This window comes from Poeciliopsis prolifica, unplaced genomic scaffold (genome assembly GCF_027474105.1).
Source record: "Poeciliopsis prolifica strain line A6 unplaced genomic scaffold, Auburn_PproV2 SCAFFOLD030, whole genome shotgun sequence".
Lineage (NCBI taxonomy): Eukaryota > Metazoa > Chordata > Actinopteri > Cyprinodontiformes > Poeciliidae > Poeciliopsis > Poeciliopsis prolifica.
The window spans coordinates 1,389,846-1,403,859 of record NW_026562405.1 but is presented as its reverse complement, the minus strand read 5'-3'; the positions used below and the strand labels follow the sequence as shown (position 1 = coordinate 1,403,859).

The 14,014-nt window shown below is 37.3% G+C and overlaps 1 protein-coding gene across 3 annotated transcripts in view; it reads left to right on the top strand.

Moving 5' to 3' along the window:
• The window catches only part of ephb2b (eph receptor B2b), a 122,221-nt gene extending 108,452 nt beyond the window's left edge, over nt 1-13,769 (top strand). For all 3 annotated transcript variants that reach the window (XM_055050198.1, XM_055050199.1, XM_055050197.1), the window contains exons 12-16: nt 4,826-5,041; nt 5,470-5,619; nt 6,742-6,935; nt 7,741-7,896; nt 9,307-13,769. In XM_055050198.1, the coding sequence (XP_054906173.1) occupies nt 4,826-5,041; nt 5,470-5,619; nt 6,742-6,935; nt 7,741-7,896; nt 9,307-9,415 (825 nt within the window). In that variant the 3' untranslated portion in view covers nt 9,416-13,769. The remainder of the gene's footprint in view (nt 1-4,825; nt 5,042-5,469; nt 5,620-6,741; nt 6,936-7,740; nt 7,897-9,306) is intronic.
• Nucleotides 13,770-14,014: the final 245 nt, after the last annotated feature.

The following is a 14,014-nucleotide window of genomic DNA, read 5'->3' as shown; positions in this document are numbered from 1 at the left end:
AAACCAGAAATTTTCCCCCTATAGCAGTTTTTATGCCTCTACTTTTACTACTAACAATTTTACAGCTCTACAGAGTAATGATAGCTCTCACAACAGTGTTGGCCTCAAAAACTGCCTCCTTTGAAGCTTGGAGGTCCCTGTTCAAAGCTTCTGCTTTGACGAGGATAAAAAAGATCATTCAATGATTTCAGCATAATAAGTTTATGACAACTCTGTCTAGCATATTATACTTCACTAAACAGCTCTTGAGATACCTTCAAACTATCTGTCAAAAGCTGACAAGAGACATTCAGTCCTGCTCCGCATACAGCATACTAATATCTAGAAAACAATTCAACAACTCGCATAATAAAGATTAATGAAATTCAATTGCCTGAGGTAATTTTACCGTAGTAGCTCCTTATTACCAACGGTGAGTTATTGTACTCAATTGCAAATGCTCATTTTTAACCCATCTCTCAATAATATTTTCTGTCAGTCTTGACTGTGCTCTATTTCATAAAGTGTCTTGTCAGGTGGAGCGAAGAATTGTTGTCACTCTTGGGCTCACTGCTTATTATGCAGCACCATGCATGAATGCTTATGAAATTCTAATTATTTTTTTGTCTTCTGCTCCCTGACATGAAATACAAAGTGCTCATGAGTTCATTGGATTTTTTAATTTTCCACAATCTCCCCAGCGAGGGATGTTATATAGAACCCTCCATGCTCTCCATTTACATCCCACGTTAAATTATTCAGATACTTTTCAAGACTTGAAATAAATGTTGCGTGTTTAAATATGAAACCACTACAGGATGACGTATTACACAGCACATCCCTAACTGTGTTGGGATAGTTGCAGAATAAAATCAGACTTTTGTTTTGATGGTTTTTCATGCTTGCTTCTACTGTATTTTATGTTGTTTCCTTTTAAGTGAATGAGCAGAGCAGTGTACAAATAACAGGCTCATAATATGTGGTGTTTTCTAAAAGAGAATTAATTTGAGATACCTGTTAATCAACCACTCTCAGTAAGCATGGTTAGAGTGCCTTATAAGAATTACACATAGGCTTTCTCACTTGATTTATTTAAATCAGCTTTTAAATTGTTTTTTTTTTTTTTGATTGTGCAAAGATAATGTACATAGAAATACCTGAATGGACTCTTTGATTCATAAATGGGTTCATTGACTGTGAAGAAAGACTTTGTACATATTTTGTATGCCAATTCTCTACATTTCATGTCCAAAAGTGTCGATAGAACTTGTTTCCAAATGTTGAGACTCTGACTCATCTGCAGTTTATGATATACAAAAGTTTGGGGTCTTTAGATAATTTCTTGCAATAAAAATAAATGAAAAGAATATTTCTAATAATGCATATTTTTGAAAAAATCCTTTTGGAAAGTTAAAAACAGCAGAAATTAATTATTCAACATAGTTTAGTGATTTATGAGGCTGGTTTGCTTTTATTATCACCTTCTTTAATTGTGTTATAATCTAAATTTATAAACTTAAGCCAGTATGATATACTGAGTTAGAAGCTGGAATGTTTGGTTTAAAATGACCAAGCAACAGGTGAAAGTCATGCTCATGAATAAAGCCATAGCAATCCTCAGTTAAAGATAATTTAAAAAGAATATGTACACTTCTGTAGACTTAAGACATGTGTGATGACAAAAGCAGATGCAGATAATCGTCTATTATTTGGTGATACCTTAAATGTAGGTGCACATCTCCAAAGTAGGTTGGGTAAAAATCAGGGTTCACTGTTAAAAAGTTGCCAGCCTGTAGAGTGTATGTCTATGAAATACTGTAATACTTTTAAATGTGTTTCATAAAACAGTAAACTGTGTGTGTATAAACAACACATTTAGAAATCAGGCATTAATAAACTTTTTTTTTTTTAACTTTAAAATGCAATTTCACTGTAGGCTTAAGATGCCTAAACACTGTCTTTACCACTGACAACCATCCCAAGTTGTCAGTGCTACCTCCAAGACTACATCAAAGCCATCATCTCAAATTCAACATAAAAACCCCTGTCAGCGCACCGCTGAGCTCGGGTTCAGAGCCTATATTTGCATTCTGTCTGTGACCTCGGAGAGGCAAAGGATCAGTTTTTTTTTTTTTGTTTGTTTGTTTGTTTGTTTTGCAAGGGGAATCTGATCTTGCGGTGAAAGCTGTTTTTCTTTATATGTAGATGCATGTTAAACATATTTGACAGCCCACTGTTTTGAAAACAACAGTAAAGCTTTGTAGCACCCAACAGTGACAGTTTGGCAACAGCTGCTGACAGTGTCAAAGCCTCTGAACATGATTTGTATCTTTCAGAGCAATTGATGGTTGTTTGTTTGCAACAGCGACAGTAGAGACTACTGAGCTGCCTGCTGAAGGTTTGGCTTAACTGCTGCAGGAAAAACAAGCTGAGGAAATGGAGCGGGGATTGAGAGATCATAGTTGGGACTGAATCTTGAGCCACCTATAAGCTTAGAAAATAAACAGAATGAACTCCAGACTTCCATGAGTTATTTCTTGAAATTCAAACAAGACCTTCATTGACATTATTTGGGAGTATGCCTTTCCCCTGACTTGACCCAAATCACATAGGGGGATTTGGTCCAATTAAAGTATATGCCAAGATGGCTTTTAGATTAGGTGCTAGTGTGTATGTGCGAGAAAGGTTTCATGAATAATACATCCTGTTTAATTGCTGTGCTACACAAGGATGGGCAGCTTGGCATGATGAGAGTTATCCACTCAGCTAATGAGGAGTAAAATGTTAGAAAGAGAAATAGGTTGTATGAATTTTTGTTGTGGTCTGGCCCTTTATCGCCTGCTCTGCTATTTCCACTGTGAGCTTTTTTTTTCTGTCAGTCCACACTCAACCTTATGCTCCCATACCCCATTATCCAGGGTCTTCTGGTTTCCTCGCATCATGGTGGGTGGCGGAAGTAATGCAGGTGTGCCCAGTTGGAAGCACAGCTGCACCACTGCTCCAGACACTACCCGAGCATGGGGTATAAAGCCGTCACCAGAACGGAAAGGGGGGGACAGCTGTATGCAGAAAGCCAGTCCCAGCTTAGTCCTGCTTAGTCCCACAGAGGCAAGATCTGCCCTCAACCAAAACCTGTTGGTGTGCAGCACCAAGAGGATTCCCTCTTAAAACGTGTGCTGAAAATAACTGTTGTTTGATCTGTACTAACTACATGTTCATTCCTTAATCTTGTCACTAAAGGTAATTTTAGGATAAAGTGCAGTGCCTTACCTGCACTGAAATTCAGGAAGATAAATAATGACCTAAACTTATCATTATTCATCTAATCATAAATAGACAAATAATCTTTTTAATTAAAAAAAGATTATTAATTGAAATGTCTAAATGAGCATCAAATTTTAAACAAGTTTCCAATTTTTTTTGTGAAGTGAACTGGTATAGATGTCATTGTCACTAAGCGTGTTATTAAATATTTTCTTGAAAAACAGTAGATGTTAATTGCAGGTCTTTCTTGGTGACCTTGGGCTCTTTGAAGATTTTTTTTTTTAATTATTCCATTCCACAATGTCAGAACTCTTACCAGCACCACCTGGTCGTCACACTTCTCCATTCAGGCCCCAACGGTGCACAAGGAAACATTCGGAGGTTTAGACATGTGTAAACAATGCTGTTTAACAACAAGGAGATTGTGAAAGTATTGAGTCAGCTCAGACAAAAAGCGGCGTTCCTACCTTATGATAAAATACATCACAAGGTAGGATAATACAATAATGCAACAGATGAGTTTTTTTTGTTGTAGTTTTTGTTTCTTGCAATTTAGTAAACAAAGGCATGATGAAAGTGTAACCTTCTCAATAATCACTACAAAAAATTTTATTCATATCACAGCTGTGAAATCTTTCTTATAAAGGTTGATGAGACTTTTATGTCCACTGGTATTTTTCCTGTCTGTCTTTGGTGATGAAATCTTTGACATTGGCAGACCTACTTGCCATCACCCTAATCGCGATAGCTTTCTCCAGTATATGCTTATTTTTCTGGTATATGTCTTAATTCATATCTTAATTGTGATTCATTATGCGAACAAAGACATTTTGCATAAAACTTTGATCAAAAGGTCGAGCGATTGCAAGGTTATTATTAAACAAGACAACCTAAGTAAAAATCTTTAAAAAAAACTGGCATATGGCTGGCAGTTTGGTGGTTAAAGGCCACCCCTGGTGAGAATCAAGCTTTTGACCTTGTTAACACATCCATATGGTGTTTTTATATGCTAGAATGCATAACAGAAGAGAAGTAAACTCTCAACAGCACAGCTTAGTAATCCTTCGCTGATAGTACAATATAAATACTGAAGTCTCAACAAACTGATTCAAACTGGCAGACTTTACACACAATCGAAAAAAAATAATAACTTGGAGGAACATTGTCAAAGCTGCTTTATAAAATGCTTTAACAATTTTTTTTTCTATAATGCAGTAAATGCTTAGAATTTAGATGTGGTTAAATGAAGAGTTAAACTGCAACCATGAAAGCAGTGCATTTTGTGGACAGTCTAAATAGTATAGTTGTCCCTGCATAAAATAAAATAAGAATAAAGTCTTTTTCTGAGGTTATATCAGAAATATAAAAAAATATCTAAACATAAGTACTCAGATATGCCATTAAAATCTAGTAAAATACTTTTTCAAGCAACCCCAGAAATTATCTGTTACCACAGAAAATTTCACCTTGAGATTTAGCCTTTATAAGTTTATTGAAGAATAATATTGTCATGTGAGTATTAAGAGACTTGTTTTCTGTTTGATCTATAAATAATTTATGACCTAATATATCTTTTTCTCAGCAAAACGATGGGCAGTTCACTGTGATCCAGCTTGTTGGAATGCTGCGCGGCATTGCTTCGGGCATGAAGTACCTTGCTGACATGAATTATGTGCATCGTGACCTTGCTGCTCGGAACATCCTGGTCAACAGCAACCTTGTGTGCAAAGTGTCAGACTTCGGTCTCTCACGCTTTTTGGAGGACGATACATCAGATCCGACATACACAAGCGCTCTGGTAATAAAACATTTGAACTCTTACCTTGTAAACACACTCAACTGATTTTGGTGGATGTTATCAGTCTTCTAAAATAAGTCAAACAAGTCCTTGCTTGACAACTCATTGCATAGTTCTGCCAGAAAGTTTGTTTTTTTGTGTTATTTTAAGGACTAAACCAGGAATTGACGTACATGCTGCAGTGCGCCCCCCCCACTCTGTTCCCTCTATCAGGACAAATGTCATCTCTCCACTTGTTTTCTTTATCCTTCTTCTGTCTAGAATATTCCATGTACCACACTTTTCCTCCTAAGAGTTTTGTTATATTCACCTCCCAGTTTGGATTACACTGTTAGTGTATTGTTTCTGTCAATAGTGTCTCTCCAGACTGTGGCGGTCAGGTTTCGGTGTCGCTTGCCTCACTTGGGTCATTCCCCTCATTTTCACAGGGAGGGAAGATCCCTATCCGATGGACTGCTCCCGAAGCAATCCAATACAGGAAGTTCACCTCAGCCAGCGATGTGTGGAGCTATGGGATTGTCATGTGGGAAGTCATGTCTTACGGAGAGAGACCTTACTGGGACATGACCAACCAAGATGTACGTATTTAACAAGCTTTTTGCCCCTGCTGTTAATTTTTTTAGGCTACGGGCCACCCTAAAACATTTATTCCCCAACTCTCAGTGCACATATATATTTTTGGTTCGCTGCGTTCTAATAAAGCCTCAAATTCCTCTGAGATAAAATTTGTCAATGGTGTCTCCTTTCTCTTGGCTAAACACAAGGGTTTTATATGAAAATTCCCCCACACTTTGCACACAGACATAATCAGATCATTTGAAATTCACAGCAGTGTTCAGTGGACAATTTCTGCTCTTCACTAGTCTCCATTTTCTGTTTCCCTCTGGGTAGTGAAGGAGAGAGCAAATTATGGGGAGAGAGATAATGAAAATAGTTTCAAATTGAAAGTGAGAACACTAATGTGCTAAGAGGGACTGAGAACCTCAACGGTTATCATATTAGCAGCTCCAGATAGTGTTTCTTCTCCATCGGGGTCCTCGTTTGGAGATCTTGTGAATAAGATTAATCTGCATCTGAATGGAGTTTCTTTAATGACCCTGATAATGAGCAGGGAATTATGTGCCCTTCCTGCAAGTGGGCTTGAGGTTGTTCCTCTCTGTTAACTATGCACTACCTCTGTATACAAGTGTCAGACATATCTGTAAAGTGGCTTTATAAGAACTGAACATTAAATACACTAAAAAAGGTGATTGATTATCTAATTTTCAGCACAGAACATGTTGCTGAAAAAACACCTAGCCTGTATTTTTAAAGGTTTTGATATCAGTGTACACACTATCAAAGTAGTGTGTCAGAAAAATGCAACATACAGTTAAATCTACAGTACTTTTCTATTGGTTCTTTTGAAAGCAACAATGAAAAATTTAAATGAACAGCTTAAAACTAGAGGTATTTTTGAAACTACACTAGAAATCAATGATATTTTGAAATTCTAAAAAAAATGTTTAATTTACTTACAAGATATGTTTTCTTGTTTGAAGCATTTTGAAGAGTGGGTAATTTAAGTAGGCATCTGTGTCACATCATACAGTTCTGTCAAAACCTTTTTGCTTCCTGTTCAGATTTTAAAAAAAATTTTGTGGGAAACTGCATGTTTTGATATGTGATATCTTTCTTAAAGTGATGTATCTCCCCTGCAGGTCATTAATGCTATAGAGCAGGATTACCGGCTGCCCCCGCCAATGGACTGTCCCAACGCGCTGCACCAGCTCATGTTGGATTGCTGGCAGAAGGACCGTAACAACCGTCCCAAGTTCAGCCAGATTGTCAACAACCTCGACAAGATGATCCGTAATCCGAACACACTGAAAGCTATGACTCCTTTATCTTCAGGGTAAGTAAAACACAAGCTGAGTCTTTGTATTTTCAGTCTGCGCTTTTCTCCTTTTTGTGATTCCTTCTTCTCCCCCGTGAGGTATTTGGTTGTGCGTTTATTCATGTCTCCATTGGCATCACAGAAAATAGGCCTTTTTATTTTGGTTTCTTCCAAACTGATATGGATAACATCTTTAAGTGTATGATTCACCTCAGCTTCTGTCAGTACCAAGGTTTTCAATTGTTGACTAAAATATATGTGCTTTTGCGACAGTGTCATGTGTGGCACTCTTAACATTTGCCAAATGCAGTTTCTCTTGTTTTTCCTGGCGCCTAGCGGTTATGTAAATGAAAGCCTTTTGGTTTGATCGATCCAAACCTTCCCACGAATGCTCCAGGCAATCCTGGGGTTGGAGCAGCTCTGCAGTTTTTTTAAACAAAACATTTTCAGGCATCTCTGCTTTAGGTGTTAGCTTGCTGTCAGGGCCAGGGCTTTGCTGATTTCCATTATCCCGGCCTTTACTTTCATTTGCGGTATAGTACAGAACCGCAACCCATATTTTCCAGAGACATTCAGTGAATACGCTGGCTCCCTGAAGACTATCACCTCATTTGGAAAATACCCTTTATGAGGAAACAGTTTGGAAAATATTTTGTCATGGATTAGACTTGTGGGATTCTCTACGTGCTGTCAAACATTTTGAAAATGTAACATTATAATTCATTTTTGAATCATCTGCAGGTGGTCTGGACTGACCATGATGTTAGATCTTCCACTTTGAACTATTATTATTCTTGAGCCGTCCTTCTTATCTCCCCTGTAGGGTCCATCTCCCTCTCCTGGACCGCAGCATCCCAGACTTCTCCACCTTCAGCACTGTTGATGAGTGGCTGGATGCCATCAAAATGGGCCAGTACAAAGAAAACTTTGCCAATTCTGACTTTTCTACATTTGATGTGGTGTCTCAGATGACCATGGAGTAAGTGTTAATGATACCTTGGCCTGCACTGAAAGTCTGATAAGTGCAAAGAAAACTTTGAAAAGTAGTGGGTGTTCAGAGGTTTGAGGTTTAAATCTTAGGAGAAACAAGACTCTGCGGCCTGTTGTAAATTATGCTATTTCTGGATGCTATTTTCAAATAATGTTCGAGCTGGGACGCTAAACAGTGGGTACAATAACTTGGAGCTTGGGATTTATAAAAGCCTTTTTCATGTGTTAAACAGGGCCATATTGATCCTTACTTTCAGGAGGGAAAAGGTTAAGTTACTGGAAAAAGTATCATCACGCTTGTACAGAAACAACAAAAGTCATTTCCTGTTAGGGAACAACAATACAAGCCAGAGGTCAGCCCACAGAGATGTTTAGCTTCAGCTTTTCAGACAAACAGATAATAATGTGTAATCCAACAAATGTGGTTACTGCTGAGATGCAGCATAGGAGTAGAAGCATGTATTGTGTTATAGATAAATAGCTGCCCTGTAGTTACTAAATAATGTTTGCATTGCCGCCACATTATTGAAATGTGAAAGGTCTTTAAATAGAGTAAGCTGTAGTAAAAAAAAAACAACAAACATGTATGTATGTCAATCTAAGGATTACTTTAGCTGAATAAAAAGTGATACACCAACAAATCAGCCAAAACTTTTGTCAGTTGAATAGAATAATTTTTAAACAATGTCACAACAGAGTCACAGCAAATCAATGGACAACAATAAAAGAAAAATGTACTGATAAGATGGAAGAAAGGTTGCAATAAGTGTGTACTTTTGGAGATAACAAATTTAGACTGAAGCGATGGAAAAGATCAGCACAGTTTTTAGCCATTGTCATGAAACATTTCTATGAAGAAAAAAAATCTAATTATTACAGGAGAGGAAAGAACTAACGTAGCAGAAAACATATCTTTAATAAATCAAAAGACAGTGGTTTCAAGACAAAGTCTTGTGGAACCTCAGATTTTAGCATTCTCAGATGTCTATTAGTTATAACAAATTGTTCATGATTCTGATAATTGTAAAAACTTTTTTTTCTGTACATCCATAATCTAAAGGTGTATTTAGCAAAATAACACATATGCACAACACGTATACGTATATATATATATATATATATATATATATATATATATATATATATATATATATATATATATATATATATATATATATATAAGCTTACATAGATAATAGAGGCAGGAAACTCTTTTAAAACTTGGTCTTTTACTGCTGCTCTCTTGTTTCTCATCTGATTTTACCCAGCAGATTTCTGTTGTATTGAATATATATTGCTTTTTGAAGCATTCACCAGTTTTGTTTTGTATACATGCATCAATAATATTGTATATAACCAGTGGTAACATTAGGCTGACATTTGTTTTTGTGCTTCACAGTGACATCTTGAGGGTTGGTGTGACTTTAGCAGGCCATCAAAAGAAAATCCTGAACAGCGTCCAGATGATGCGTGCACAGATGAACCAGATTCAGTCAGTGGAGGTTTGACCCTCTTGAGAGGAGCAGAGGGGGGCAAAAGGTGTTGGGAGACAGGGCTCTGGACGTGGAGAATGGAGTGGATTTTCTTTTTTCCTGTGTGGCATTGTGTCTGGTCTTCCCACCAGGCTGCTATCAAGCCCCACGTTCCCCTCTCCTGTTCCCTCTCTCCTCCTCCTCTCCCTCTTCCCTGGCTTTCCCTCCATGCTTGGGATAAGTTGTGGAGAGCTGGGACGCTGCAAGTCAAAGTGCTGAAGAATCCAGGAGGCCCACAGCCAAACCCACCATTAGAGCCAGAGACACGGGAGGTTAGAAGTGACCAGCAAATCAGTTTTCAATCTTCCATCAATTTTATTTGTTTCAACATTTATTACCCCCTTTTTTGTTTATTCTGCTAATTTTGTAAAGATTTTTTTTTGAAAGAAAAGGAAAAAATACTGATAAGGAAAGGAGTTTATCTAAATTTATAGATGTTATGAGGTTGTACACTAGAGAACTGAGTAGGAAAGCTACCCTTTAAAAGGGCAACAAAAGAAACGAAGGAAGAGTTGAGAAGAGGATCTTCAACAAAGCGTGGAAAGTGTCTGGTTTTAAATTTTGGACCGCATCTGGAAACGCAATGTTCTCTGTGGCCTTTTGGAGGACAAAGGAGAACTTGACATGCACGCCCAACTGGTTCCACAGGTAAATAAAAAAGGAAAAAAAAAAGAAATGCAAACCATGAAATGGACAACTTGTGGCATAGACTGATGTTAAAACCACAATCAGTGAAATGGACGAATTTTGCAGAGAAATCAGCTTGAAAGAAAATGGGAAAAACTTTTCTCTCACTGAGAGAAATTTTTAATGTTGATATTTTGTATTGAAGAATCCCTCTTACCATGCTTCCTCTAACTAAAGACTAGTTTATTTTTTTTTCACAGTGAAATATTCACAGTCTGCCAAATAGAACTCTTCCCCTTCACACTCTAGTCATGATCCTGTGCTGTACATATCAGATGCACTTGACCTGCCATAACATGATGACTCAGAGATAGTTATTCTAGGCGATTAGTTCAAGAGCTGAAGGAATGACTACAGGTACTACAGGGAGGATTTAAGTAGTTGTTGCCTCTTGCTGCATCGTTTTAGCTTGTGCAAAAAATAGCAAAACTGACTTCCAGCAGAGATTCTTAGAAAAAGATAAAAAATAAATAAATAATAATAATAAAAAAAAACAGGTTCTACTGTTTACATCTGACTCTACATAAAGACGAAATAATCCAGTTACAGCATCCTCCTTCAGGGTGTTCATCTGAAGTGCCGTCTGTGCGTACTTGCACATGTTGCACTCACATGTCACACACACAAAGAAAAAGGTAGCTTCTAACAGTGTCGAATCTTGTGTTTGATAGCATGCTGAGTGAGTGGTTAATTTCACAGTGCTTTGATTTGCAGCAATTAGTCTAGTACTATATTCAGTATTCTTCCAGTTTTCCTGTTTAAAAAAAAAGGATGTTTATGCTTCAATGATTAAAGTTTTGATACCACACAGTTGTTTTACATTCACAGTCATGTCACAGTCATACATTTGTTGAATAAAAATTAAAATGTGTGCTATATTGTTGCAATTCTGATATGACTATTTTTGAATTTCTATTGTTCCCACGAGTTTGAGTTTATTTTTTGTTACCAACTCTCGGGATCTTCCTCCATTGCTTTCCATTTATTTTTGAAGGACAAGTCATGCACAAAACCATGTAGATAAAGCTTTTCCTTGTAAAAGCTTTTGTTCTTCACTTGTATGCATTCGTTGTATATTATTTTATGAGAACTAATTGTTACATGAGTACTGAACTGCCAGTCCTGGTTTGTGTTGTTGCTGTTAACCTGTTGTAGGTTTTGTAAAGGGGGAGATGGAGTTCAAGAAAAGCCTGTGACTCTTCAGAGATGGTGAATCAGACATGGGTTTATGCATACAACTAATAAATGATGAGCAGTAATGCTGAGCTCCTGCCGGGCTCTGCCCTGAGAGCTGACAGACAGACATGGGTGTCCAGCTGTGAGCCATCGGTCAGATGTGTCTGGTCACAGTGGGGCGGCTGCACCCCGATCACAGCTTCTCTGCCCAGGCACCGATTTCTTCTCTCTGTCCTCCTGATAACACACATGCCTGTCGACCACCTGTCAAACGGCTTCCTCTGATCTACTCTTAGTCGGCTTTGGCCAGTTGTCTGGTTCAGTCTCGGTGTGTTTAAAACGCATCAGCAGCAGCAGGCATATTAACATTCAACAGCGTAGCAGTTGTGTCTTGTCTTGTCCTAATGGTATGTGCCACTGAGATTCCTCCAGACTGGACAATGCTTCTCATGTTTACTTGAACCAAACCTTCAGACGCTGACCTGAGTTTTTATGTTCCCACTATAGGCAGCTTTGGCACTAAATACTCTCTTTGAAAAAAAAGAGAGAAACCTCAGTTACTCCACCTCTGTCATCCTATCTTACTTTATCCCCAGCTGTCCTCTGACTTTAAAGCAGAGAGGGATTGATTTTTTTTTTTCCTTTGCAGCAGGATACATAATAGCAAATATTGCCCTGGAATTTTCTATAAAACGCTTTGTGAAAGTAGAGGGGGAGAATCGTGAGCCACAGAAAACTGGGAAGCAAAGTGAGATGCAGTACTGTGACCTAGTTGCCACCAAAACTTAGTGTTTTTTCTGACCTTTTTCCGTTTCTATTTTTTTATTTCGCAGCATGTACCAGCTCATCAGTTTTGTTTTAAAATGTAGCATGAATTCTCACAGTATGGGAAATATTCCGTCATCAGGAAAAGCATTTAATGTGCAAGAAATTAATTTGCAGTATGCAAAAGGCTGGCAAGGTACAATATTTCTTTTCTCCAGCCCCATTATAGCTCATTCAGAGGCTTGTCTGTGGACTCTGCCAAGACTTTGAGTTATTAATCAAGCAATTATTCTTGACATTTACTTCAAGGAACTACCTTAAAGAGGGTGTGGGTAATCCCTTCTGCTTACTGTCTATTTTTTTTCTTTTTCTTTTTTTGTAAGGCAAGTGCTTTTGCTTGTTTTGCATTTGAAATTTCAGATTTGCATTGTGAAATTCGGAAATAAAATAATTTGCTTTATAAAACTTTATAAAGTAATCTAATACTTGCAACTCTACATCGTTGCAGTTTAGGGAGCACATTGAACAGTGGACCCCTTATGTTTAATTTAAGCAACTGAATATTGTCAAAATGTATAAAAAAATTAGGCTTCTGATTAGTGTGTGACACATTTATAGCAAGAATATTTCTGAAGGAATTTTCACTGTAATTATTTTTTTTATTTTCTCTGAAATGAGACAGAATATTTGATGTAAGTGAAATTATTTCCTCAAACGGCAGTGGAACTCAAAATTGAGATGTAGTTGGATATCTTTATTATTTTATGATTACTCAAACAGTTGGTTATTTGTAAATATATATATATATTTAAAAAAGATAATTGTGCACATTGTTTAATTTACATACATAGTCTCCTGCTGCACTCATTAAAAAAGCGTTTTACTTTTTTTAAAATGGTTTTTGGCTGTGACATCAATGATTGCGTTCCACATTTTTGAACTACATTTTTCGTAGCAAAACAATTTGTTTAATCTTTATATCTGCGATGCAAAGCAGAACTACTCAGCCTTCTCTTTACAGTGTGCCATTTTTTCAAGGACGGAGGAAAAGGGTAAAGTTTGAGTGTTACAGTTACATGATAAACATTTGCCGATCCATGTTGTAAAAAAGTCAGCCTCATGTTGTGTAGTTTAACAGCTGCAGCGGGAAGCAGCATGGCGCCCTCTACTGATGTGTTTCAAATGTTCTTAGACTGACATTTTCAAGCCCATTTAGTTTATGAATTCTGCAGCAGGCAAATCTTCAGTGTTTTGGAGACTTGAGCAAGCTGCTGATGGACAAATACTGGCTGCTGCTAAGAGTAAGCCCGTGTATTTTCCCCTGTTGAACAAACATTTGTACCATTACAGCGTCCTGGCACATGTGTTCTCCTGTGTGTTCCCCTCTGTTGCTCCCACCTGCCCCCAACATCTACCCCCTCCACCAAATACCACTCTGGCTCCTGATTAGTGCAGTCAGGGGGATATCCCTGTTCCACTGATCTGTTAATGCCCACATAATAGACCAGTGCCGGTTCAGACCACTGTGACTGATGTGGGAGATCCTGTATTTCTGTATAAATGTATATTGACTGTAACCCTGTGAATGATGTAACAATTTCATTATTTGTAATATTGTCATTGTTTTATTTTCTAAAATGGAAAGCCCAAATTGACTCTTCTCAATAAAAAATAAGATCTGTTACGAAAAACAGAAAATGTGGCCAATAGTTGATTTATTTACCACATTTCAACTATTTTTTTTTTTTGAAAGTCCACAGGGTTGTTTAATTATGACATTAATTTTAAACCAGCAGTAAAATATTAAAAATAAAAACACAAGCAGTGCAAAAACTATTCAATAATCTGAATTTTATAATACCAAATTCAAATATTAGGATTATTTCTATTTATTTACAAAATATACAGGTCTTTTTATCAAAATCTCCAAACAGATTTGGAGCAAGC